This window comes from Lissotriton vulgaris, chromosome 9 (genome assembly GCF_964263255.1).
Source record: "Lissotriton vulgaris chromosome 9, aLisVul1.2, whole genome shotgun sequence".
Taxonomy (NCBI): domain Eukaryota; kingdom Metazoa; phylum Chordata; class Amphibia; order Caudata; family Salamandridae; genus Lissotriton; species Lissotriton vulgaris.
In genome coordinates this window covers 253,455,357-253,478,634 of record NC_141697.1, presented here as the reverse complement: position 1 = coordinate 253,478,634, position 23,278 = coordinate 253,455,357, and the positions used below count along the sequence as shown (strand labels likewise).

At 46.8% G+C, this 23,278-nt stretch overlaps 1 protein-coding gene across 3 annotated transcripts in view; it reads left to right on the top strand.

The window, feature by feature from the left end:
- Positions 1-23,278, top strand: part of ABCD4 (ATP binding cassette subfamily D member 4) — a 214,238-nt gene that overhangs the window by 76,752 nt on the left and 114,208 nt on the right. For all 3 annotated transcript variants that reach the window (XM_086937481.1, XM_086937482.1, XM_086937483.1), the window contains one exon: positions 126-176. In XM_086937481.1, coding sequence (XP_086793607.1) covers positions 126-176 — 51 coding nt within the window. The remainder of the gene's footprint in view (positions 1-125; positions 177-23,278) is intronic.

Here is a 23,278-nt window from a genome sequence, read left to right as displayed (position 1 = left end):
CCCTTAAAGTTCTCAGGACCTTAGCTTCAGCATGAGGACTGTCACAGCCATTGGTATTCACGCTGGCTTTGGTAGGTTGCTAGATTGTGAGATTATCATCAGTTCTTGGTTTTTTTTCTGCCCAGGTTCAAACACCTACAGATCCGAGTTAATGCAGAGTCAGCAGCCTTCTACAGGTGAGCAACTGCATGAGATGTCACCTGTTCCTCACTCACTGTTGTTATATGTACATGGTATGTCCTCTTTCCCTGGAGGTTTTTTTAACCTATTTTTTTTTTATTAAATCACAGTAACAAACTTAGATGTATAGAGTGGTCAGCGTACACGTATCTACTTGGTGCCCTGTCGAGTATCCCCGACACATCACATTAAGTTTACTCAATGCCTTAAAGAATCATGATTGATTGTTGAAAACATCATAAAACATTGGAATATTATAAGTATACAGTCAATGGTTGGATCAACCCATGCGTTGGTACAGATGCATACAAATATCTTATTAATCATCCGTGTCTCTATCTTCATCACTTGGTAAATGTCTAGGAGTCAGAAAACAATCACATAATCCTGCCCACACCTTGATATCCTCCTGTAACTTCACATCGGTTTTACAGCTCTCGTGTGAATCTCTTCTGTGAGAGGCCACTCCTCTTCCTGTGTTAACTGTCAGGACCCTTCATCCTTTACGCTCCACATGATGTGCTTGCCCCCTTCCTTCTCTTATGTGGTCCTTATTAATCCCCTATTGTTTGTCCCCCTGTCTGTTGCCAGGGTCGACTGGGACAGATTCACAAAGATCTTTAAGTTGTATCTTTATTTGCTGGTTGTTTGTGATACGCAAAAAAGCCCATTTTGCAAATGGCATTCGTCCTGAACAGTAACAATTGAGCAGTGCTCTGAGGAGTTTCACCCAGTGATATCTTATAATCTTTTCCTTAGTCCTCTTCCCCTGCCTTGTTCTTTCCCTTGTCTGTGTGTACACTTCTCTGGCTAGACTGTTAACTCCCGACTCTGTCGAGTAAGAGAAATGTAAGGAGGCAGGAGACCAGAGAATAACAGATTGGTAAAGAGATCATTGTGTGTAAGAGAAGTTAAGTAGATGGAGAAGGGATGTACAGAATGTAATTTCGATAGCGAAGTGGTTAGGAGAGATGTAAAGTAAGGGGGGGGGGATGAAAGTGGCAAGAAAGAAATATACTGAGCAGTAGGAAGAAGTTGGTAAAGATTTGTAGAAAGATGGCTAACTTTTTTTAAGTGAGGTAGAGTGGTATAGGGAACTAGAAAATCGGAGAAGGCAATGGAAAGAGATGTGGAGTACACTCTGAATTGGGTGCACTGAGGCACGAGGGAGAGAAAAGGGAAAATTAGAAAGAGGTGTGTTGGGTAGAGGCAAAATGAGAAGACTTATGGAAAGACAGTTGAAGTACAGCGCACATGAGCTATAGGAAATTGTAGAGAGAGATTGTGCCAAAGCATAGAAAGCGACATGTGGTGCAGAGAGGCAGAACTGCGGTAGAGAAAGAGAGGCGAGGTTTTTTAGAATGGTGGTAGACAGAGGTATATAGAGAGAGAGTGATGAGATCTGCGAGATAAAGAGAGTTGAGATAGAGTGGGGGTAGATACATAGAGAAGAGAGAAAGCAGAGTAATGAGAAAGAGGTAAGGTAGAAAAGGTGAAGTAAAGGGAGAGAGAGAAAGATGTTCTAATGTTTTAAAATGTAAACCAACCAACAGCCTGTGATAGCAAGGGTTAAGGCATGTCCAACTGGCAAATAAAAAAGAAATCTGTTTTATGCACACCAATATCACTTTACCAAAGGGCCCTTTGAAAAATTGGACCTGGGTAATTGCCCACGTTGCACTTCTAAAAACAGCTCTGCATTAGAAATATATGTTCTTAAGTAAACTCATCTTTACTGCTGACTTTTCTGTAGCTATGTTCCGAGGACTCTCTTCTGGATAGTTGTTTTTTATCTGCTCGTGTCTATGAAGGATACTATGAATCTTGGCACTGAAAAATCAAACCAAGAATCACCTTCTAGGTGAACCTTCCTCTTCTGATAGAGAACTGTTCTGCTGGTGACTTCGTTGTTAACTCCTGGGCTCCAAGGCTTGCTCTTCTCCTTTTTCCAAAATACCTTCAAGGCAGTGCTCGGTCTACCGGATATCCTGGGACAACCTTCCGGATAATGATGCTGGTTTGCCCGGGTTTCTGTGGTGACCCTGGTTTGATGCCTTGTTCACCCATATATCTGCACTGACCCTTAATGTGCCCGGCAATTTGGTATAATCCTCGTGACAGTGAATGTGCCAGGTTCTTGATGTGTCGCTGCGGATCTCTGTGATGACCAGCTCGGGAGCATGCAATATAAATTACGCCACACAGAGGAGCTTCAGTTGAGCATAAATTTATTCTCTAGCATTCATCTGCCAAGTGAACAACTGCGTCACTTCCTAAACCTCACCCCCCCAACCGCCTCCTTCATATCTTATGTAGCTCCTGTCCCCGGGTCTACTTCACATAGTCAGGGACCTAGTGCTCTTCATGTTAATACACTATACTTCCCCCTCCCCCAGGCCGTTTAGACAAACGTGACAGTCACTAGTCCACTTACATCTCTTCAATCAGTCTGTGAGGAGCTCGCACCTTTCTTCCAGGCCGAGTGAATTTGGCTGGCTAAGGTCAATCATCACTAGGCAACAGTGATACCAGTTCTGACTCTGGGGCTGGATGTGATGGAGTGTTCATCTCAGAGGTAGTCCTGTGAGACTCAGAATAGTGGGGTATGCGCCTGAAATGTGACATGGCCTGAGTGATAAACTTACCGAGACAATTTGCTGTCACCATGTGTCCTTTGTGCTCCACCACCTGAAGAGGTTCCACTGCAAATGGGGTGCATGTCTTTAGTTTTTGCTCTGTTTTACCAGTGCACATTCTCCTATGTCAGACTGTTTCTTGGACATGTCGGCGTTTATTGGCATATACTTTCATCTTGCTCCTATGAACGTTGTCTGTGCTGCGAAGTTGGTCAGCGTCCACTGACTGATCTGAGGTCCACATTGAGGTATTTTGTTTCTGATCTCTCTTCTAAAGAAGAACATGGCTGGAGTCTCACCTGTTATGGAGTAAGGAGTCGCTCAATAGGCCCTGAGAATTTGGCACAATGCTTGGTTTAAGTCTATCCCTTCCATTGAGGCTTGTTGCACCACTCTCTTGAGGGTGCTCATAAATCTTTCGATTACACCAATTGCTTAAAGCCTCAACTTTGTGCTCTTGGTATTTGAAGTTGAGACGCGTGGGGGATTCCTGGCGTTCCTTTCTGTTGAAGGGTGGACCGTTGTCAGACTTTAGGATCTCAAGGTTGGCCCAGGTTGCGAAGAGGTCATCAAGCCTTTCAGTGACTTTGTTGCGGGTTGTTGAGGGGGAAACAAGAATAATCGTCTGACTACCATGGGGTGTTGCCCATCCCCCAGCAGTCCCAAAAAGTCAACTGTGACTCTCTCACGTGCATGTGCAGGGAGCTCAGATATTGTCACTGGATGCTTGGTCACTTTTGAGGACAGGCAATTGTAGATATGACATTCTTTCAGTTCTCTCTCCAATCTCTCATCTAACCTATGGAACCACACCCTTTCCCTTAGCGCTTTTTTTGTGGCCACAATGCCTCGGTGTCCCTCATGGGCCAGCTCTGTGACCCTTTGCCTAAGGTTTTCAGGAATGACGATTCTTGAACCTCTCACTATTATTCCCTCTTGGGTGACTTCCAGCTCACCCTGTACATTTCAGAATTTTTGAAACGCCGACTGGCTAGTAAGATGTTGGGTGTTTCTTCTCCACAATTGTGTCTTGATGAGTCCTTTGATTATAGCCATGTCCTATTCATTGATGACCGCAGCGGTCTGGTCTACAAACAGAATCAACAGTGTGCTTGACCTTCAGATGAAATTGAGGTACTCTTCAGCAACCCATGACATTAATCTTTAGAGATGTAGCGGTGCTCAAGAAAAGCAATCCGCAGGGTTTTGATCTTTCCCTGGTTTGTGGCCGATCTCATAATTGTATTCCTGCAGCTGCAACCCCCACCGTTCGATGCAAGGGGGCATCTTAGCCTTTGGGTTTCCAAATATGGTGAGCAAAGCCTGGTGATCCATGATAACAGTGAATCTTTTCCCATAGAGGAACATGTGGAAGTGTTTGCAGGCTTTCACAACTGCCAGACTCTCCTCTGACTGATAGTAGGCATGTTTTGCGTCAAATACGCTTCAACTGGCATATGCCACTACATGTCTCTGGGCATCAGGATGGCTGCCGTTTTAATGAAGGATGGCCCCTACCCTCACTGAGCTCGCATCCACAGTGACCTCCGTGTGCAGCTTGGGGTTAGTGTAGGCCATTACTGTCGCATTTTCAGTTCTGCATTTTATGTCCTTGATACCTTGGTTGCATTTGGGTGACCACTGAAATTGAACGTTTCGCTTTATTAGGTCTCTCAATGGAGCACTCACTGTAATGAAATCACAAATGTAATATCAGAAATAACTGGCTATGCCCAGGAAGGACCGCAGCATGGCAACATCTTGAGGAGGGCAGGTGGATGACAGTGATTGCACCTTTTCGGGATATGGGTTCATGTCACCATCAGAGACTATGTGCTCAAATAATTAAGTTTGGTTTTGCACACTTGTGTGAGTGCTTTGGCATGTTCTCTTTGTGTACTTCCAAAGACCAGAATAGCGTCACTATAATTGAAGGCACGTGAAACTGGCTAGATTATTCTGCGAATAACATCCTTGAATATTTCAGCAGCCGAAGATACTCCAAAACTCAGTCTCTTATACCTGAATAAACCAACAGGAGTGGAAAACGTGGTAATATATCTGCAGTTTCTTGCCAACTCGAGCTGGTGATACCCCTTGTTGAGGTTAAGGCAAGAAAAGACTTTGGCTTCATATAGTTGCATGATCATGCCTGCTATGTGAGGACCGGGATACTTTTCCCTCTGTTGCTGTTTTTGGCTGGCCCATGTTGACACAAATGCGCGCTGCTCCACTACTCCCTTTCTTTGGTGCTACTACTATGAGCAAGGCCCATGGGGTGGAGCCTGTGGAGACTAAAATGAGGTCATGCTTTAGAAGTGTTGTTAATTCTTTCTCTACTGCTTCTTGCAAGCGAAAAGCGACCCTTCGGTGCCACTGGACAGCAAGGCCGATATATTAATGGATGTGGAACTGCACCCTCATTTCCTTTAAGCTTCCCTAAGCCATGGAATAATGAATGGAACGGCTTTGTGATGTCAGAATGAGCGTATAGGTGGTAGTTGATCGATTTCAAACCCATGTTGGCTGCAGAGGCAAAGCTGAGGAGACACACACTAGATGATGTTCCTTGTAGGACATGAATTGTGGCCCCTATTGATGCCGTCTTGTGCCACACCGTTGCCATGAATGACCCTTGAATTTGCAGAGGTTTGGACATCGCCTAAGTGCAGTGTGGCGTGGGTGAAGGGACGACCGTGACACCAGATGTAGGATTTAACGAGGGTTTTATTTTTAAGGTTCTTAAGGGTTTTGTAACAAACGTCTTTCTGGTCCTAAATGTCAGTCTCTCCCGTGCAAAGGTACTGGGGTCCGTGGCGCTGGTCTTCTACCGGTTTTCTTCGCTCAGAATATGGATCTTCGCTCCAGGTACCGAGGGGCTCGCCACATGCAAAAAAAAGACCAACAAGACGGAAGGCCGTTAGGTCACAGTCCTCTGTTAGGGTTGCAGCCAGGGACCCAGGGAGTGTGAGGTGTACACCCGGTGACTCAATTTATCAATTGCAGTGCTCCGTGTAAGATAGGTGGGATTGAGAAGGGAAATAGGGGGAGGAAGAAGGGGGGTTGGAGGGTAGGAATGGAATGGTTTAATGGTGCGGGAACAAAAAGGAATATTTACACACTATTCACTAGCGTTACGTTTTCCCACCCAGGCTGCCCAACGCCGCCGTACCTGTGACAGCCACACTCCTCCCTCGGGAGTGTGGCACGGCGGTCCGCAGGGTCGTTGGCCTCCTTGCTCGCCTCGGGACTCGGTTCCTCCTTCTGCTCCTCCGAAATCTTCAGCTTGGTTCCCTCTGTCTCCGTCTTCGGCTTGGCTTCTGCTCTTCGTCTCTCCAGCTCCTGCCTTCTCCTCCGCGGTGTTTCCACACCCTGTATACAGGATTTCCTCCTTTTTGACCAATGCGGTCTCCGTGACGTCGTGTAGAGCCGGGGCTTCTTCCGCGGATGTTGACGCCCACTTAAAGGGGCCGCTCTCCTCGGACTCGCTTGCAGTCTCGTTTCCGTACTCCCACTCGTAATTCTGTGGAGAAGCCGGAAATGAACAGTCAGAAGGGTTCGGGCTCCACCATTCCCTGAAGGGTAGGTCCTCCACTTTTACATTCCTCCCCCTCTGGATTCTCCCGATCGGGGAGAATGGGCATCCTGGAGAGGAAATCGGCGTTCCCATTGTCCACCCCCTTCCGATGTACTACTGTGAAGGCAAAAGGTTGTAGGAAGAGAAACCAGCGCTATATTCTAGCGTTCTGGGACCGGTTTCTTTGCATCCACTGAATGGCTGAGTATAGAACGAAAGCTTTGCCTTCTAGGTAGTACCTCAACTTGTCTATTGCCCATCGGATGGCGAGGCACTCTTTTTCCACCGTGGGATATTTCCGTTCCCTGGGGTGAAGCTTTCTGCTTACATAGAGTATGGGATGTTCGGCTCCGTCTTCCCCCTCCTGTGATAACACGGCCCCAATGCCCGTGTCTGAGGCATCAGTGGCTAGGGAAAAGGGTTTATCAAAGTTCGGTGGTATGAGAACCGGGCTCGTGGTAAGGGCAGTTTTTAGAGTCTGGAAGGCTTTATGGGCCTCCTCTGATGGAGGATTCGGTAGGGTGTTCCTTATGTGTTTCTGCAAGAGGTCTGTTAGGGGATTAGAAAGGTCTGCAAAGTTCCTGATGAATCGCCTAAAATATCCTATGAGACCCAGGAAGGCTCTTACTTCCCTTTTAGTGGATGGAAAAGGAGTGTTGGTTATAGCTTTGATTTTTTCCTCCTGAGGGGCTATGACTCCCCCCCCCCCCCCCCCCCCCCCCCTAGCATGAACCCCAGGTATTTTACTTTTGGGTATGCTGCTCTCGATTTTCTGGCATTCACATGGAGACCGGCTGCTTGTAAAGCGGTTAGGACATTGGATACATGGATTAAATGGTCCTTCCAGGATGAGCTAAAGATGACTATATCATCCAGATACACCGAACTGTATGAGGTGTGTGTGGCTAGTACCCTGTTCATTAACTGCTGGAAAGTAGCGGGGGCTCCATGGAGTCCAAAGGGTAGCACAGTAAATTCAAAGAGCCCATCATCAGTTGCAAAGGTGGTTTTGTGGCGATCCTCCTCCCTAAGTGGCACCTGCCAATAACCTTTGGTCAGGTCAAGGGTGGTTATATATCGGGCGTCCCCTATCCTTTCTATTAGTTCATCCACCCGGGGTATCGGAAACGTGTCAAAAGATGACACAGCATTCAGGGCTCAAAAATCCATACAAAAACGGGTAGACCCATCGGGTTTGGGAACCATGACTATGGGAGAGGACCAGTTACTCTTAGAAGGTCTTATCACCCCTAGTCGAAGCATTTCCTGCACTTCCTTCCTCACATCTGCCCTTTTAGCGGCTGGAATGCGATAGGCCCTCTGTTTTACTATCTGTCCTTCTTTTGTGTGTATCTAGTGTTCCGCCAAAGGGGTACAACCCGGGGTGTCTGAGAAGATTGGAGAGAAGGGGAGTAAGGTTGATATCAACTCCCCTCGTTCTGCGTCGGTCAATTCTGTGTTCACTGGCAGTTGTTCCAGGGTTGACCCGGTACTACCGGCTGGTAAGATTAGATTAGCTGGGCGGGGACGTTGACCGATCCACTTCTTGAGGAGATTGATGTGGAAGGTCTGTCTCCTATTTGGGGACATTTGTAGGCTGTAGGTGGTACGCCCAAAGGACTCTACAACTTCATAGGGACCCTTCCACTCGCTCCGAAATTTTTGTGTGGATGAGGGTAGGAGTACCAAGGCCCAATCCCCCTTTTCTAGAGTCCTCCACTTTTTCCCCTTATCATAGTAACGTCTTTGAGTGGCTTGGGCTTTCTCTAGGTTTGAGTATGCCAAATCCCTTAATTTTCCCAGTCTAGATCTTAACTGCTGTGTATATTCCAACAGGCTTCTCTGCTCGGCAGCCCCCTCCTTTTCCCATGCTTCCCTGGTAATCTCTAAAAGAGAACGTGGTTGGCGGCCGTATAGTAGCTCAAACGGTGAAAAACCCAAACTACTCTGTACTTGTGCTCTTACCACGTACAACGCTAGGGGTAGCACTCTGTCTTAGTCCTTGTTCTCGGCAGTTAACAACTTCTTAAGGGTAGTTTTTAAGGTCCTGTTATACCTCTCAACGAGGCCATCTGTCTGGGGATGGTAGGCGGACGTTCGGATGTGATGGAGGTCAAGCATCTTACATACCTCTTTCATCATCCGGGAAACAAAAGGTGTCCCCTGGTCCGTTTGAATCTCGCGAGGAAACCCTACCCTTGAGAATAACTCTAACAGTTTGTCTGCTACGTTCTTGGAAGTCGGGGCACTGAGGGCAAAGGCTTCTGGGAACCTTGTATTGTAATCGACCACTACGAGGGCGTATGTATGGCCCCGTGACGTGCGGGGCAAGTGTCTAATTAGGTCCATCCCTACCCTGTCCCATGGATTTCCAATGATTGGCAGCGGTTGAAGGGGTACCGCTGGTGGTCGGGTTAGGTTCTTCTTTTGGCACACCTCGCACTGTCTACAGTAGGTTTCTGCCTCCTTGTATATACCGGGCCAATAGAAGAGCCGCAATATGTTCTGAGTCGTTTTCTCACTTCCACTATGGCCAGCGGTTAGGTTGGTGTGGGCATAAAAAAGAATCTGTTCTCTGAAATACTTTGGTACTACTAGTTGGGTGGGTTCTCCCTCTTTCCCTTCTCTATATAGTAGGTCATTGTCTATCTTGAACCTGGGGTACCCCTGTGTTGGAGAGGTCTGAGAGAGATGAGCTGTTTCCCAAGCATTCAATAGAGAAGGGTCATTAGCCTGTGCGAATTTAAACCCCCTGTCTAGCACCCAAGGTTCTACGGACAGGTAAGCTCCTGCGGTGTGGTCTTTTAACTCTCTTTTAAACAAGGACAGAAAGTCTGGGTTATCCACCCCTATTATCAACTCCTCCGGCAAGGACCGTACTACCCCCACTTTGACTGAGCAAGGTTCTCTACCTATCGGGTGTAGGGTTATCCGGGCCATAGGATAGGGTTTGACGTTGCCATGGACACACCTAATATGAACAGTACCTTCCTGGCCTATCTGGGCAGGGTGCAACAGTCGTTCCTGGACGACTGACTGTCGACATCCTGAATCCAGTAAGGCCTTCACTAGTTTCTGGTTTACTCGTACCCTTACGTAAAAGGATGGGCCCATTTCGGCGGTGTACATAACGGCCCGCGGAATATAGCCGACCTCCATGGGTTCTTCCGGGGGCCTTCGTTGGGGGCGCATTCTGGCTATATGACCCCATTCTCCGCACTCGAAGCATTGTGGCCCCTTCATAAGGGGTCCTTCCGGTTTGAACGGGCGCGGTTTGATTGGATCGGGTACAGTCTTCTTTTTCTTCGGTTTGGACGGAGTGGGAGTGGACTTGGTGGTTTTTTCGTGTCCCAGGGAAAAGACCGGGGTGCTGCTCTGTTGTAGTTGGCTGTCATCTCGATGGCTTGAGCAGCCGTTAGTCCGGGGTGTTCCCTTAACCATCTCTGAGTGCCATACGGCAGAACTTCCATAAACTGTTCCAGTATGATACTGGACATGACCTCTTCCTTGCTCCGGATGTCGGGTCTGAGCCATTTTTCTGCAGCCATCTTGACTCGTAGATACATGGTTTTTGGATTCTCTCCCGGAATCCCCTTCTCTTTTCTGAAACGTAGTCGGTATGCTTCCGCATCCATCCCTAGGTGGTCTAGTATTACCGCTTTTATGTCTGCATAGGAGGACGTTCCTGCATGATTTGCCACCTGATAGGCAGTTTGGGCTTCTCCGGAGAGTAAAGGAGCTAAAAAGAAGGGCCATTTCTCCTCAGGCCACCCGCAAGCTCTGGCTGCGCGCTCGAAGTTTAGAAGGAACGCGTCGGGATCTTCCCCAGTCACATATTTTTGTAAGGCAACCCCTGACGGATGGGCCTTCTGTCCCAGGGTGATGAGGAGGTGGGGGCTTGTACAACCTTTTGGAGAGTGTCCAATTGTTGTGTCATAGATGTTCGGAACAAGTCCCTGTCAGCATCAGCGGTGCTTATCTGTTGGCCTATAGCCCACTCCAGGTTTTGTTGTCCATCTATGAGTGTCTGAATCACCTGTTCCATTGCCATGGTCGTTTGGGGAGGGGAGGATCCCACTTCTGACACCAGTGTGGACGTGGGTGAAGGGACGACCGTGACACCAGATGTAGGATTTAACGAGGGTTTTATTTTTAAGGTTCTTAAGGGTTTTGTAACAAACGTCTTTCTGGTCCTAAATGTCAGTCTCTCCCGTGCAAAGGTACTGGGGTCCGTGGCGCTGGTCTTCGACCGGTTTTCTTCGCTCAGAATATGGATCTTCGCTCCAGGTACCGAGGGGCTCGCCACATGCAAAAAAAAGACCAACAAGACGGAAGGCCGTTAGGTCACAGTCCTCTGTTAGGGTTGCACCCAGGGACCCAGGGAGTGTGAGGTGTACACCCGGTGACTCAATTTATCAATTGCAGTGCTCCGTGTAAGATAGGTGGGATTGAGAAGGGAAATAGGGGGAGGAGGAAGGGGGTTGGAGGGTAGGAATGGAATGGTTCAATGGTACGGGAACAAAAAGGAACATTTACACACTATTCACTAGCGTTACGTTTTCCCACCCAGGCTGCCCAACGCCGCCGTATCTGTGACAGCCACACTCCTTCCTCGGGAGTGTGGCACGGCGGTCCGCAGGGTCGTGGCCTCCTGGCTCGCCTCGGGACTCGGTTCCTCCTTCTGCTCCTCCGAAATCTTCAGCTTGGTTCCCTCTGTCTCCGTCTTCGGATTGGCTTCTGCTCTTCGTCTCTCCAGCTCCCGCCTTCTCCTCCGCGGTGTTTCCACACCCTGTATACAGGATTTCCTCCTTTTTGACCAATGCGGTCTCCGTGACGTCGTGTAGAGCCGGGGCTTCTTCCGCGGATGTTGACGCCCACTTAAAGGGGCCGCTCTCCTCGGACTCGCTTGCAGTCTCGTTTCCGTACTCCCACTCGTAATTCTGTGGAGAAGCCGGAAATGAACAGTCAGAAGGGTTCGGGCTCCGCCATTCCCGACGGGGTGGGTCCTCCACTTTTACATGCAGGCTTTTGTGTTAGACTGAGTGAGGCTTGGTACGGGCAGAGACTGTTAAACATTTCTACTGGTATGATGTTGATTGACGTCCCACTGTCGATAATAAATGGTATGAGGTTACCGTTTACCTTTAATGTGATACTGGGACAGTGTCCTAGTGAGGTTCTAGGTTTCATCTGATGGGCCTCTTCATGGTTTCCATCTGATGGGGCTCTTCCACGTTTCAGTCTACTTCACTGACGGCTAGCCCCACATGCCATAGTGATGTCTGGTGGATATCATCAGCAAGTAGCCGTCATCCTCACTGGTACTTGATAATGACACCGAAGAGTTTTTTGTGTGATGAAGTTGATGAGGATTGACTTTGTTTGGTCACTACCTGATGTACCTGATAATGCCGTTTGTTCTTGTAAGCGTGATGAGATGGTCTTCGGGTATCTCTGATGTCCATCTTTTAACTGCGTCCTGACACACTTGGCTTGTGTCGGGCACGACACACAGTTATAAAGTGATTCTCTTTCCTACATCATTTAAAGATTTGTCATAGCGTTGAAACTTGCCATCATGGGGAAATGAGAAACCACAACGGAAGCATACCTTTGTCTTTTTTGTGGATGTCGACTTACGTGTGTCTGCTCTGTGCTTGTTTTTGCTCCTCATGGTTAACTGTGATTCGCTGTGTGCAGTACCTGCATCCATGTTGGCTGCTTGTCAATCTCCTCATTCCTCTGCTCTTGCAGCCATAAGCATATTTTTTAGACTGAGTCTCACGCAACATGCGTCTTCTGTAGGAATCCGAGGCAGCCATCGATAACTGAGAGGCGCATTTCTTCATCATGAAATCACAGAATTTGCAATGCTTGGTGAGCGGGTCCAGTCTCTACAAACTCACCCCTTGTTTTGCTAGTCTGCTGGTGGGCTTATTTGAAATTATCTTTTGTAATCAATATTCAGTATAGGGTTGAATTTGGCTTCTAATGATTCTTTTACTTTCCAGTACGATGCTGCGTCAACACTTGATTTTCTTTTTGTTTTAGCATTTCTTTAACTCCGTCTCCTGACAGATTCTTCAGATATTTGATGATCTTGCCATCATCTTCCTCCTAAATGGCAGCTACAAAGTCATTAAATGTTCCAATCGACGCAGCCCATCTGGCACAAATGTTCTCTTTCTTTGCAGTGTCAAATGGTGGGAGTGGTGGTTTTAAGAACTCTGCCGCATTGTATTTCGCACTACCTTATTGTGCCATGGCATCAATATGTGCCTCTCCACTTGTAATAAATGGTGTGGCTCATCAAGTTCTAAAGTTTCCAGCCAGGCATGGGCGCATGTGGCTAAGCTCACCCCAGTCTTTGGAAAGCATGAATGCTTCTTTTGTTTTGTTTTCTTATATTTTCTTCTTACTTTGTTTCTTACATTGCCTGGATAGTTGCTTCCTTGGCTTGTGCTGATAATGCAGCAAGAGGTTAGCTGGGACGCCTCATGCGGGTGTTGGCTGTTCTTAAATGGATTCCATCTCGAGTGATGGACATGCATGAGGTGCCATGCAGAGTTTCAGGCCGCTCCTGCTGCACAGCCAGAGCGATGCGATGCATCACGGTTCTTCCCCAACTGCTGTACACTCGGGCCATGTACTGCGTCTTGCCGGCAACCTCACCGGCAGTATCAGCGGTGCTCATGAGCATGCGCCTCTGACTGCTTCCATGGTCATGTACTGGCTAGGGCTTCCACTCCATGTGCGCCGGTCATGGACTGTGTTGCAGTGACTCTGGCACATGTGGTAAATGCGGGCAACTTGCTGTATCGTTGCAGGCTGTCAGTGAGAGCGGTCTTGTTCTTCATGGGTACATTTCCCCTACACGTAATGTTTACCCCAGCCTGGGAGCATGCAATATAAATTATGCCACACACAGGAACATCAGTTGAGCACAACTTTATTCTCTAGCATTCACCTGCCAAGTGACCAACCACGTCACTTCCTAAACCACTCCTCCCACCCCCCAAGCACCTTCTTCATTTCTTGCGTAGTTCCTGCCCCCAGGTCCGCTTCACATAGTCAGGGTTCTAAGTGCTTTTCGTGTTAATAGGCTACAATCAGTGCTTTAAATGGACCGGTACTGGCACTTTTTCATTTTCTCGCATGAGTACCAGCACTTTTTCATTTTCTCGCATGAGTACCAGCACTTTTTCTTGAATAAGGAGAGTACTGGTACTCACGATGGCCTGGCTTTGATGTAGGTGGCTCTCCGTCATCAATCCCCTCGTACCTCGGCAGCACCTTCCACTCTTAATCACAGTGGAAGCCTGGGCTGGGCTCCTACAAGAGAACAGCTGCTCAGTGATCTGCATGTACTGCTCTGGAAGCCATCAGAGCAGAGGTTTGGCTCCCGGAAGGTTAGTTTATCCTTTGTTTTTACGCAGTGGGGGTAGAGAGGCGGCTATTAAACCTAATGGACGAGGGTGTGAGAGGTATTGTTAAGGGCAACACAGTGCTACAATAACATTTCTGTATAGAAGAAATCACTGTATGTAATCAGCTGCCATTAGACTTTTTAACACAAATTCGCCATTACATCTATCACAAGACAAGATGTTGGGCGCTATGTAAAAGTCAAATACTTAATATTGTGCATCTACAAAACAAATACAAGCATTTTTTCCAGTTACTGTTGCCTGTGGTGGGTATTTTCATTATGCCTTGACAGAACAAAAAGTTTGCGCTTGCTTTTATTATCTCTAACCATCGTTTCACAACTAAATTGCTTATTTGCATGTGTAAATATAATGGGATCTCTGTACCAAACTCACTGATCCCTGTGAAAAATGCGATATGGTCTTTGAACAGAGACGTTTGCAGCCAGCGCTAAACCATCTGGGCTTACATGCCACAAGGAAGTATATGGCTGTATTTAAATCAAAAGCCAATATATGTAATGCATGACTAGGTAAGTGCATGTACTCACACTCATGGTTGCAATTTATTGCACACTGTGATCGGACGGCAAACAGGAAAACTGAAACGCTTCATCTATTTTGCACCCCAAAGTGGTCATTGGTACAAGTTATTTGAGTACAAGCACAGGAAACATATTTTATTTGTAATAAGTCTCATCTCCTGACTGGCATTTCATGTCAGTAGCCATATTTCGATTCAGACAGACCCTCTTGCTATTTGTAACGTGATGTAAATGTCTGTTGCTTTTTTTATATTTATTTCATAGACAGTTAACAATGCAAGAATACATTTGACATTTACCATATTAAGTATATGAGGCATATAATATGTTATTTAAATTAACATATGTGGGATTGCAATAAATACTGCAAAGTAATGACAACAAAAGATTTTAAAGCAATTCAAGTGATCCAACAGATGTTTTTCAGCACATAGACAAGAAGGGTGTGTGCCTCCCGCCTTTTTTGTTCGGTGAAGCCCCCCTTTATTTTGCACTTCGACAGACATTTTTTACTTTCACGTCCCTTGGTAGGGTGGGCCTTAGCGTGCCCATACCGCCGGGGTTTATTCACTCTAGGTCCTGACGAATGCCAGGTTAACTACACCAACATTGGCAGAAACATGTTGACCATTCACTATCACATGATGTTATTGGAAACAGACCATCCAAATTAGTTGGCCTTGTTTACCAACACATTTTTTAATTTTGTCCTTGATGATCAGTCATTAAATCAATTTTTGATACATACAAGGCATTTTTAACTCACCACTTCACTCTGTTCACATAACTCACCACTTAGCCCTCACACCTTCACATTACCCGCTCCGCAGTAAATCTGGGGTTGAAGCACACTGGGGTGACATTCGGTCACACCCAGTGGGGCCCGATGACAACGGAGACACAGTCGCCCTCATCCTCCTTGACCTCTATGCAGCCTTCGACACAGTCTGCCATAGCACCCTGATACAACGCCTCAGAAACATCGGAATTCAAGGAAAAGCATTGGACTGGATCATCTCATTCCTCGCCGGAAGAACTCAGAGAGTCCGCCTCCCCCCTTTCAAGTCAGAGGCCTCCGAAGTCATCTGCGGCGTCCCGCAAGGATCATCACTCAGCCCCACCCTCTTCAACGTCTACATGAGCCCCCTCGCAACCATCGCACGCAAACACAACCTCAACATCATCTCCTACGCTGATGACACTCAGCTGATCCTCTCACTCACCAAAGACCCAATCACCGCCAAAACCAACCTACGTGAAGGGATGAAAGAAGTAGCCGAATGGATGAAGCACAGCCGTCTGAAACTGAACTCGGACAAAACGGAAGTCCTCATCTTAGGTGCATCCCCTTCCGCCTGGGACGACTCTTGGTGGCCAACGGCCCTAGGAAAAGCCCCCATACCGACTGACCACGCACGGAACCTGGGCATCATCCTGGACTCCTCACTCGCGATGACCAGACAAGTCAACGCCGTCTCATCATCATGCTTCAACATCCTACGCATGCTCAAAAAAACATTTAGCTGGATCCCCACCGAAACAAGAAAAACGGTCACCCACGCACTGATTACTAGCCGTCTGGAACATGGAAACACCCTTTACGCCGGTACCACTGCAAAACTACAGAAAAAACTCCAACGCATCCAAAATGCTTCAGCCAGACTCATACTAGACATCCCTCGCAAAGACCACATCTCCGATCACCTGAAAGACCTGCACTGGCTCCCCGTCAACAAAAGGATAACGTTCCGTCTCCTCACCCACGCACACAAAGCCCTCTACGAACTTGGACCGGATTGCCTCAACACGCGCCTTTCCTTTTACACCCTCACCCGCCAGCTGCGTTCGTCCAACCAAGCCCTCGCCGCCGTCCCGCGCATCCACAAAGCCACCATGGGGGGAAGATCCTTCTCCTACTTAGCGGCCAAAACCTGGAATTCCCTTCCCATCCACCTCCGCCTCACTCAAAACCACCTAGCCTTCAGAAAACAGCTTAAAACCTGGATATTCGATAAGTAAACCTCCCCCACTTCCTCAAGCGCCTTGAGACCCTCTGGGTATGTAGTGCACTATATAAATTCTGACTTGACTTGACTTGGCTTTTTAAACAAACCTAATTGGTGTTGTTGGTCTCTTGTGCTCCTTCACTTTTGTGTCTCCAAACCAAAGAACACTCTTTTGTTGTTTTCTTTCTTGTCTGGCTGCCTCTCCAGCCAACCTACAAGCCGTCACCACCGCCTGCTGGTTTGCACATTGGTCAAAGCTAAGGCCGCCTGCTGTTTCTGCACTGATGGCTCGAGCTAAGGGCGCCTGCTCTTATCCCCCGGTACTGACGGCCAGGTGCTGGCTCTTTCGACAGGCCTTTCTTCCTTTCTTCATGATGTTCACGAAGGGGGAGAGGTGCTGATCTCCGAGGCACATATAATACCCGCTAACTCCCTGATGGTTTTATGAGAAATATATACAGGGCTGTTATGTTTCTCGTTACAAGGTTTCAGAGAGATTAATCAAACTGCATTCTTATCACAAGGTTATAAATCAGTGGAGGGGGAGATCTCGAGGGGGCGGGCGTTGTGTAAACTACTCAATAAACAAACCCTTTTAGCGCCTCTTGATCCTTGAGTAGTGATGTACTGTTATGCCACAGTGCCTCTCTTTGCAGGTGCCCAATTAAAAGCCTTTCTGGTAAACAATTAATTGTGCGGTGCATTTAATGTTAAAACCAAGCATTGATTGGTAATGAATAACGATCTCATCTTTACGCTTTTGTTGAGGAGCAGCAATTTCTTTTTGGGATTCACTTGTTGTTGTTGAATTTTCTCAAACAAAAATATTTAAAACTTTCTTGAGTGGTTTTCCACCGTTTCCTTCGTGACAACACTCTGCGATCTGCTGCACCACCAACAAGCAGTGTCCTCTGGAACAAAAAGTACTCGCTGGCGCAAAAATAATAGTGGCCTCTATTCGCAAATAAAACAGCATAACTGCCAAGGCTTCAGATTGCTATGTGTGACATTTTCATACTTTCAGTGTGAATATGAGTTACATTTCAACGATTATGAATGACACTTTCTCACAAGCAAATCAAGCAATGAAGACGAGGGAAACATAAATATCAGAAATTACACCCATTTAAGCAATGAGAAACTTATTGGCCGATTCCCAAAGGTAATCTTAGACAAAGGTCTAACTTTATGACTTTTAGTATTTACAGAGATCGCTTGCGAGTCGTATCTTTACATCCGCAGTTGGGCCGGAATCTGCGCACATAGGCCGTACTATCCGCACCCTGGTCGTACTCTCTGGCGTCACGTTGTAAATACCCCGCACCATGGTGCATCTTTTGCGCCGCCGCTGCGTCACAAAAGTGACGCAACGGCGGCGTAAAAGCAGCGCAAGGGGCTTGTAAATATGCCCCAAAGTGTCTACATTGTAAAGAAACCAAATATACACAGCTTCATGTTGTTAAATAACTAAAAAAGCTAACATATCTGTGTTTGTTGTAGGAAAAATGGCCACATAAAATGCCGCAAAATTGCTGCTAAATTTCCATATTTGTGCCGCTAAATTTCCATTTTTGTGCCGCTAAATTTGCTAATCCATGCCGCTATATCCTGGGGGGTCTGGGCCTTCCGGCTAAAACCGGTTTATAAATGGAATTGCTTAACTTGTCCAGTTTTCATTCAGCTGAAGGGCGCGGGTATTCCGTTTAATTTATTCGTTATTACTTACTACATGGAATATTGTGAACGATGAATTCTGACGCATTCAATCGAAACACTCTTCACTGCGGTGAAAATGCATGTCATTTGTTTCTTTGATAACCATTTCTTCTAGTTCCTGCAAGGTCGAGTTCCCTGCGTTTCTTTCTGTTGTCCACTAGATGACGCTCACATTACATTTATTCATGGCTTTTTATAAAGTCCACTATTATGAGGATGTTAACCCTTCAGATAACTGAATACGCACAGGAGTGAAGAAGTCACTTATAACTACTTAGTTAATTAATTATTAAAGCGTCTGGGCTATAGTGACAAATATGAATTAACCGAAACCATTAAACCAACGTTAAGATTCCTAGCGAAAACTCTATTTAATAAGACATGATTAGGGTTTTAGAGGGGTCTCATTCTTCATCGGTTTGACGAGGTATTATGCAGATGTGTTCTTTCTTGGGGTGTCTGGAATGTTTTTGTTTGTGTTTATCTGTTTATTATATCACCGACCTTAACTCTGGGATTTCGGTGTACAGACCATTTGTTGGTTCAATATTACACTTTTGTATTATACAAAATATCAAGGCCATCATAGGAGAAAACATAAACCAATCACAGTGGAGTGGCCACATAAAAGCACATGTAAACTGTTCACGGTTACAGTGACAACAATATAAATATACATGCAGTTGGCATGTCAGGACTGCTCCCTAGGAACATGGTGCACGGATCGACAAGGGGGGAGTGTGGTTACCCAAGCACCCTTTCCCCCGCTCTCCAGATATATCTTCCCATTCTCATGGCCTACAAGTACTTAAGGCTTCTACACTCGCTCCCAACTTTAGGGTTTGCACTCAGGTATGACTGCTCCTTCGGCGCTCCTTCCTCTCGGCTTCCGTAGACTGGCCCACCCAATCTTCGGCTCTTGCTGGGGGGGTTTCTGGTGCACACTGGCCTCCACTCAAGCGTGTGTGCCTCCCTGGCCTATAGATTTCTGACTGCCTCGTTTCCGTTTGAATGTCCTGTACATTTCTGACTGCCTCGTACCTCTCTGTCTCTTTGTCCATTCACTAATGGTGCCCTCTAGAATGAATTATGGCCACAGCCAGGCACAACCAAAAAAAATTATAACGAAGTGTGGTTCTACCATGAGCCTGGAATGCTGCTTGGGCCAGAACAACGTTCTCTTGCAGCTCGGAATGTTCATGCTTGCAGTTGAGCCTTACGTCAGGTCAGTTCACCATCACTTTCCAGCTCTTAGCAGGAAGTCCTTACGTGTAGAAATCAGAGAGCTGCTCTCTTCCTCTGGGCAGCCGGCGGGGGTGTCTACCAAGTACCCCTTTACGCCATATTGTTTGAAAAGAGGATGAGGCTACTGCTTGAGGTGTAAAGGCAGAGCTCGACCTGTGGGCGCAGTTGTGGTTGCAAGCCAGCCACAAGAGGGAATTTCAATTTCCATAATTCAAACCTGGAGTTAGACTTTCCAGTCATTTATTTACCAATTATCATGCAGCTTGATTGACCATTATAATAACATTAATTTTGATAAGTTTCCCATTTCATATTGCATTATCGGCCTTGCAGTAGTGACTTGCCATCCTGGAGTATGTCCCCTCTTAAGCTGGCAGTTCAATAGCAGCACTGTACATCTACAAATGGCGTAGATGCCCGAGAGGTGGTAGTGCAGTCATTGCTGTGACGTTCCTTAGTCACAAAGGGGAAGAGGGCCTGTACCTCCTCTTCCTAGGGCACAGTGGGAAGATAAGGTAGTAAGTCTTATTATGCTTTTGTTTCCCTTTAACTCCTTAAGATGAGAGGCTGTAAAGCAGGCCTCACAGGTTCTCAGGACTCCCACCTCGTCGAAGCGCTAATGGGGAGGATTCTGGAACTTGTAGTATTATATGCTGGGATGTAGCGACAGCGGGCACGAGTGTGAATATTGTACTGACTTCAATTTAGAGAAACCTCAGAACGTGTACAGTGACGAATCCAGCGTCCTTGTAGTTGGGCCATAATTTACTGTCAGTGGGTCTATAGAGGGCTCCTCTTAATACCCAATTAATTCCTGCTGCTTCCTTTCTATGTCTTAGACTGACCACTCTGTCAAGGATAACAACCTCACTCTAGTCCCATTATTTCTTATACTTCAAAGCGGTTGTCTATCTTCTCTCGTCCCCTTTTTAGGTCTCGCTGGCGTTGCAGCGCGAAGCGCTGCTGACAACGAGACTTATATTCGCTGTGTTTCCTCCCAAGGGAGACAGACCTGTGCATGAGCCGATTCTGGTCTGGGCACGAGCCGATTGTGGTCTGTGAACGCGCTTCACAGTGGAACAGCTTGTGCGCGTTAACTCCAGAGTGCTTGTCTCCGGAAGACGTGCTGCGCCCGAGCCCACCTCCAGCTTGTTTTCCTTGTTAATAGAACCAGTTGAACCAACACACCGGATAATGATATGTAGAAGCAAAAGTCCATCAGTGGTGCTCAGGTGATATGAAAACATCTGGTCACAACAACTAAAATGTCACAACGCACCGTGTGTTCAGTCTGAAACTTGGCGGCACCGGAAGCAGAAACGACGCTGGCTTTTTGTTTCTCTGCAACTATCCAAAATATACCCACGCGTTGCGAGGGCTCTAGGGTTTGCCACGGAGACTCTAAATTAGAAACTCTTACCTGCGGAGTCCGGGGCGCTCATTCTACCATAAGAAAGAAATCACCATGAGCCAATACTGCATGGGGGACAATTGGCCGAAAAACGCGTTGTAGTCTCCAACTTCCAAGCAGTGTGAGGCGAGACAACAGGATTTGCTACGGCCAGTCAGAAATCGGGAGAGGAAGCCATTCTCTAAGTCCGATTGGATGCCGTTGCAGGGGTTATTACTATCGGGAAGTGAATTTACCCCCGCCCCATACTGTACGGTCGAACCTGCCTCAGCCCGCCCCTCACTCAGCTGTTTCAATTAAATTTGGGCACCAGTCTCTTTCAGTGCGGGCGGACTGTCTGTGCAGTGACGGTGTTCTTAGTGGTGGTGCCTGCGGCCGGCCGGTGACGGACAGACAGACTGTCAACCCGGGCTGCTTGCTGGAGAGGAGAGGAGGTCGGGAGGAGGACTCCTGAGTCACTCGTGACACTCGTCGTGTGTCACACTACTGCTGCCAGCCGCTGCCGCCCACCCAGGCCCCACACCACCACAGTGAACTTGCGGCAGCGCCCCAGGCCCAGCCCGTTGAAGAGACCCAGTGACGCGCATTTCAAAAGGTAGGCAAACTGAGGCCGACACCAGCCTCTGCCCCAGGCCATGCCAGGCCCAGCCGGCCCATCCGTATTTATTTTATTGTATTTTATTTATGCCTGTTTATATAAATTCACACAGTTCACGCTCCCTCGTATTTTTTCTTTATTCATATGATGTTATATAGCGTGGACTTTACCCGAAGGTGTCGGAGCTCTTCACAATAGAAACAGTAACAATACATGAGGAGAACATTACACGTGAACAGATTACAAAAGCAAATGTTAAGTTGCATGAATCAAAGGTGACAATAGTGAGCACACAAAATGCAAGAGGTAGCAATCTGTACATTCCAGGAGGAAAAAGTGACATGTGTGCAGGTTACAAAGTATAACTAGAGGTATAATACTGCAATAAATGGCAGACACTCAAAACACAAGAACAAATGTTACATAGGTAATAGTGGCACTTGTGCAAGTATCTAAAGCAAACAAAATGTAAGAGGAGCAAACAGTGTGTTACAAGAGAAAAGTAACGTCAAGAGAAAGCCTCAAGTCTCCGCTGCCAGAGATTTAATGGGTTGAGAAATGTGCTTTTTCTCTGCTTTGACTCCAGTTAAACAAAGTACCAGCAGGAAACCGCTAGCAGCACCGCCCGCCATAGCGGAGAGAATGACACTCCTTCTAATCATACAACCTGTTCTTTACATTAGGCTTTTACCACGACGCGCTCAAAAGAACATTTCTGTAGCCGTTTGTTGTCACCCATTTGAACCTGTGCTCATTTCATGGATTTTTAGGATGAAAGGCTCACCTAGATATTCAGCAGTGCAATGTGTAGGCAACAAGCGCTTAACCCACTGAGTTTTAATAGCACATTTATGAAGGGTTTCATGCTCAGATCTCACAAACAAGAGACCTGAATAAAAAGGTATTCGAGTTGTATAAACACATTCATCTACGTGATCAGACTTGCATAAACGTAAAACTAGACTGTCTCAGCGTGAAAAATAGTCCAGCTCGCTTCACTTCCTGTGGCGCTCGTGGGTACTCTACAGCCGTTCGTATGTCTTTAGGACGGGCGCCCTGCTGCAGAGTGTCTTTCCCGGCACAGGTCTGTCTCAGCAGCGGCGTTCCACACTCACTGACTGGGCTGAGCAAAGGCAGTATGTACACTGGGGGTCAAGGGTCACCGTTTCATCACTCTGAGATTAGTGCTATGCAGACTAATCATTTGGGAAATTAGAAAACCTGTTATTAAGCATTAGGAAACCGCTTAGCTTAAAGTGTGCAGGATGTAAATGGTAAACACTGAAGCATTATTCACCGTGGAGCCCGTCATTAAAGATTATTGCCCTTCTCTCGATTTATGAGTTGAAAATGCACAGTAGGCCAGTGAAGGAAATGAAACTATTGACTGACTCAATGGTCAGTAATACTGCTAGATTATAACTGTGGCAGTGTTGTTGCCCTCTTTTTTATCTCCGTCCCTCTCCTCGGTTGGACTTTTGTGTCAGGAGAGCTTCTGCTGAGGGCGTGTCCCAATTGTTGTAGACCACAGTGGGATCACCTTGATGGCTGTCACGCTCCCAACATTACATTAAATGCATTGATTAAGTGTTGTTTCATTCTGCTGCAGGCTCATCATTTACGACTATGAGTGTCAATGCTTAATTAGGGGCCTTAACTAACGATTAGAGCATGCAGTGAGGAAAGTGGAATAAATAGGCATTAATGCTTGTACCAGAAGAGCAATTAGCATATTCACACACACAGTCTCTCTGTGCATGTGATGACCATGATTTAGTTTTGGATCGTTGTGAATTTTGAGTCCTTCAAACGTTTGTTGGTATTGTGCATTGTGATTTCAATCTTGCAAGAAATAATAGATCTAAAAAAAGTTTTTTTGATGTTTTGATAGCAAGTTCTAGATCTTGATGGATGATGAACTTCACCAAAGATGACCA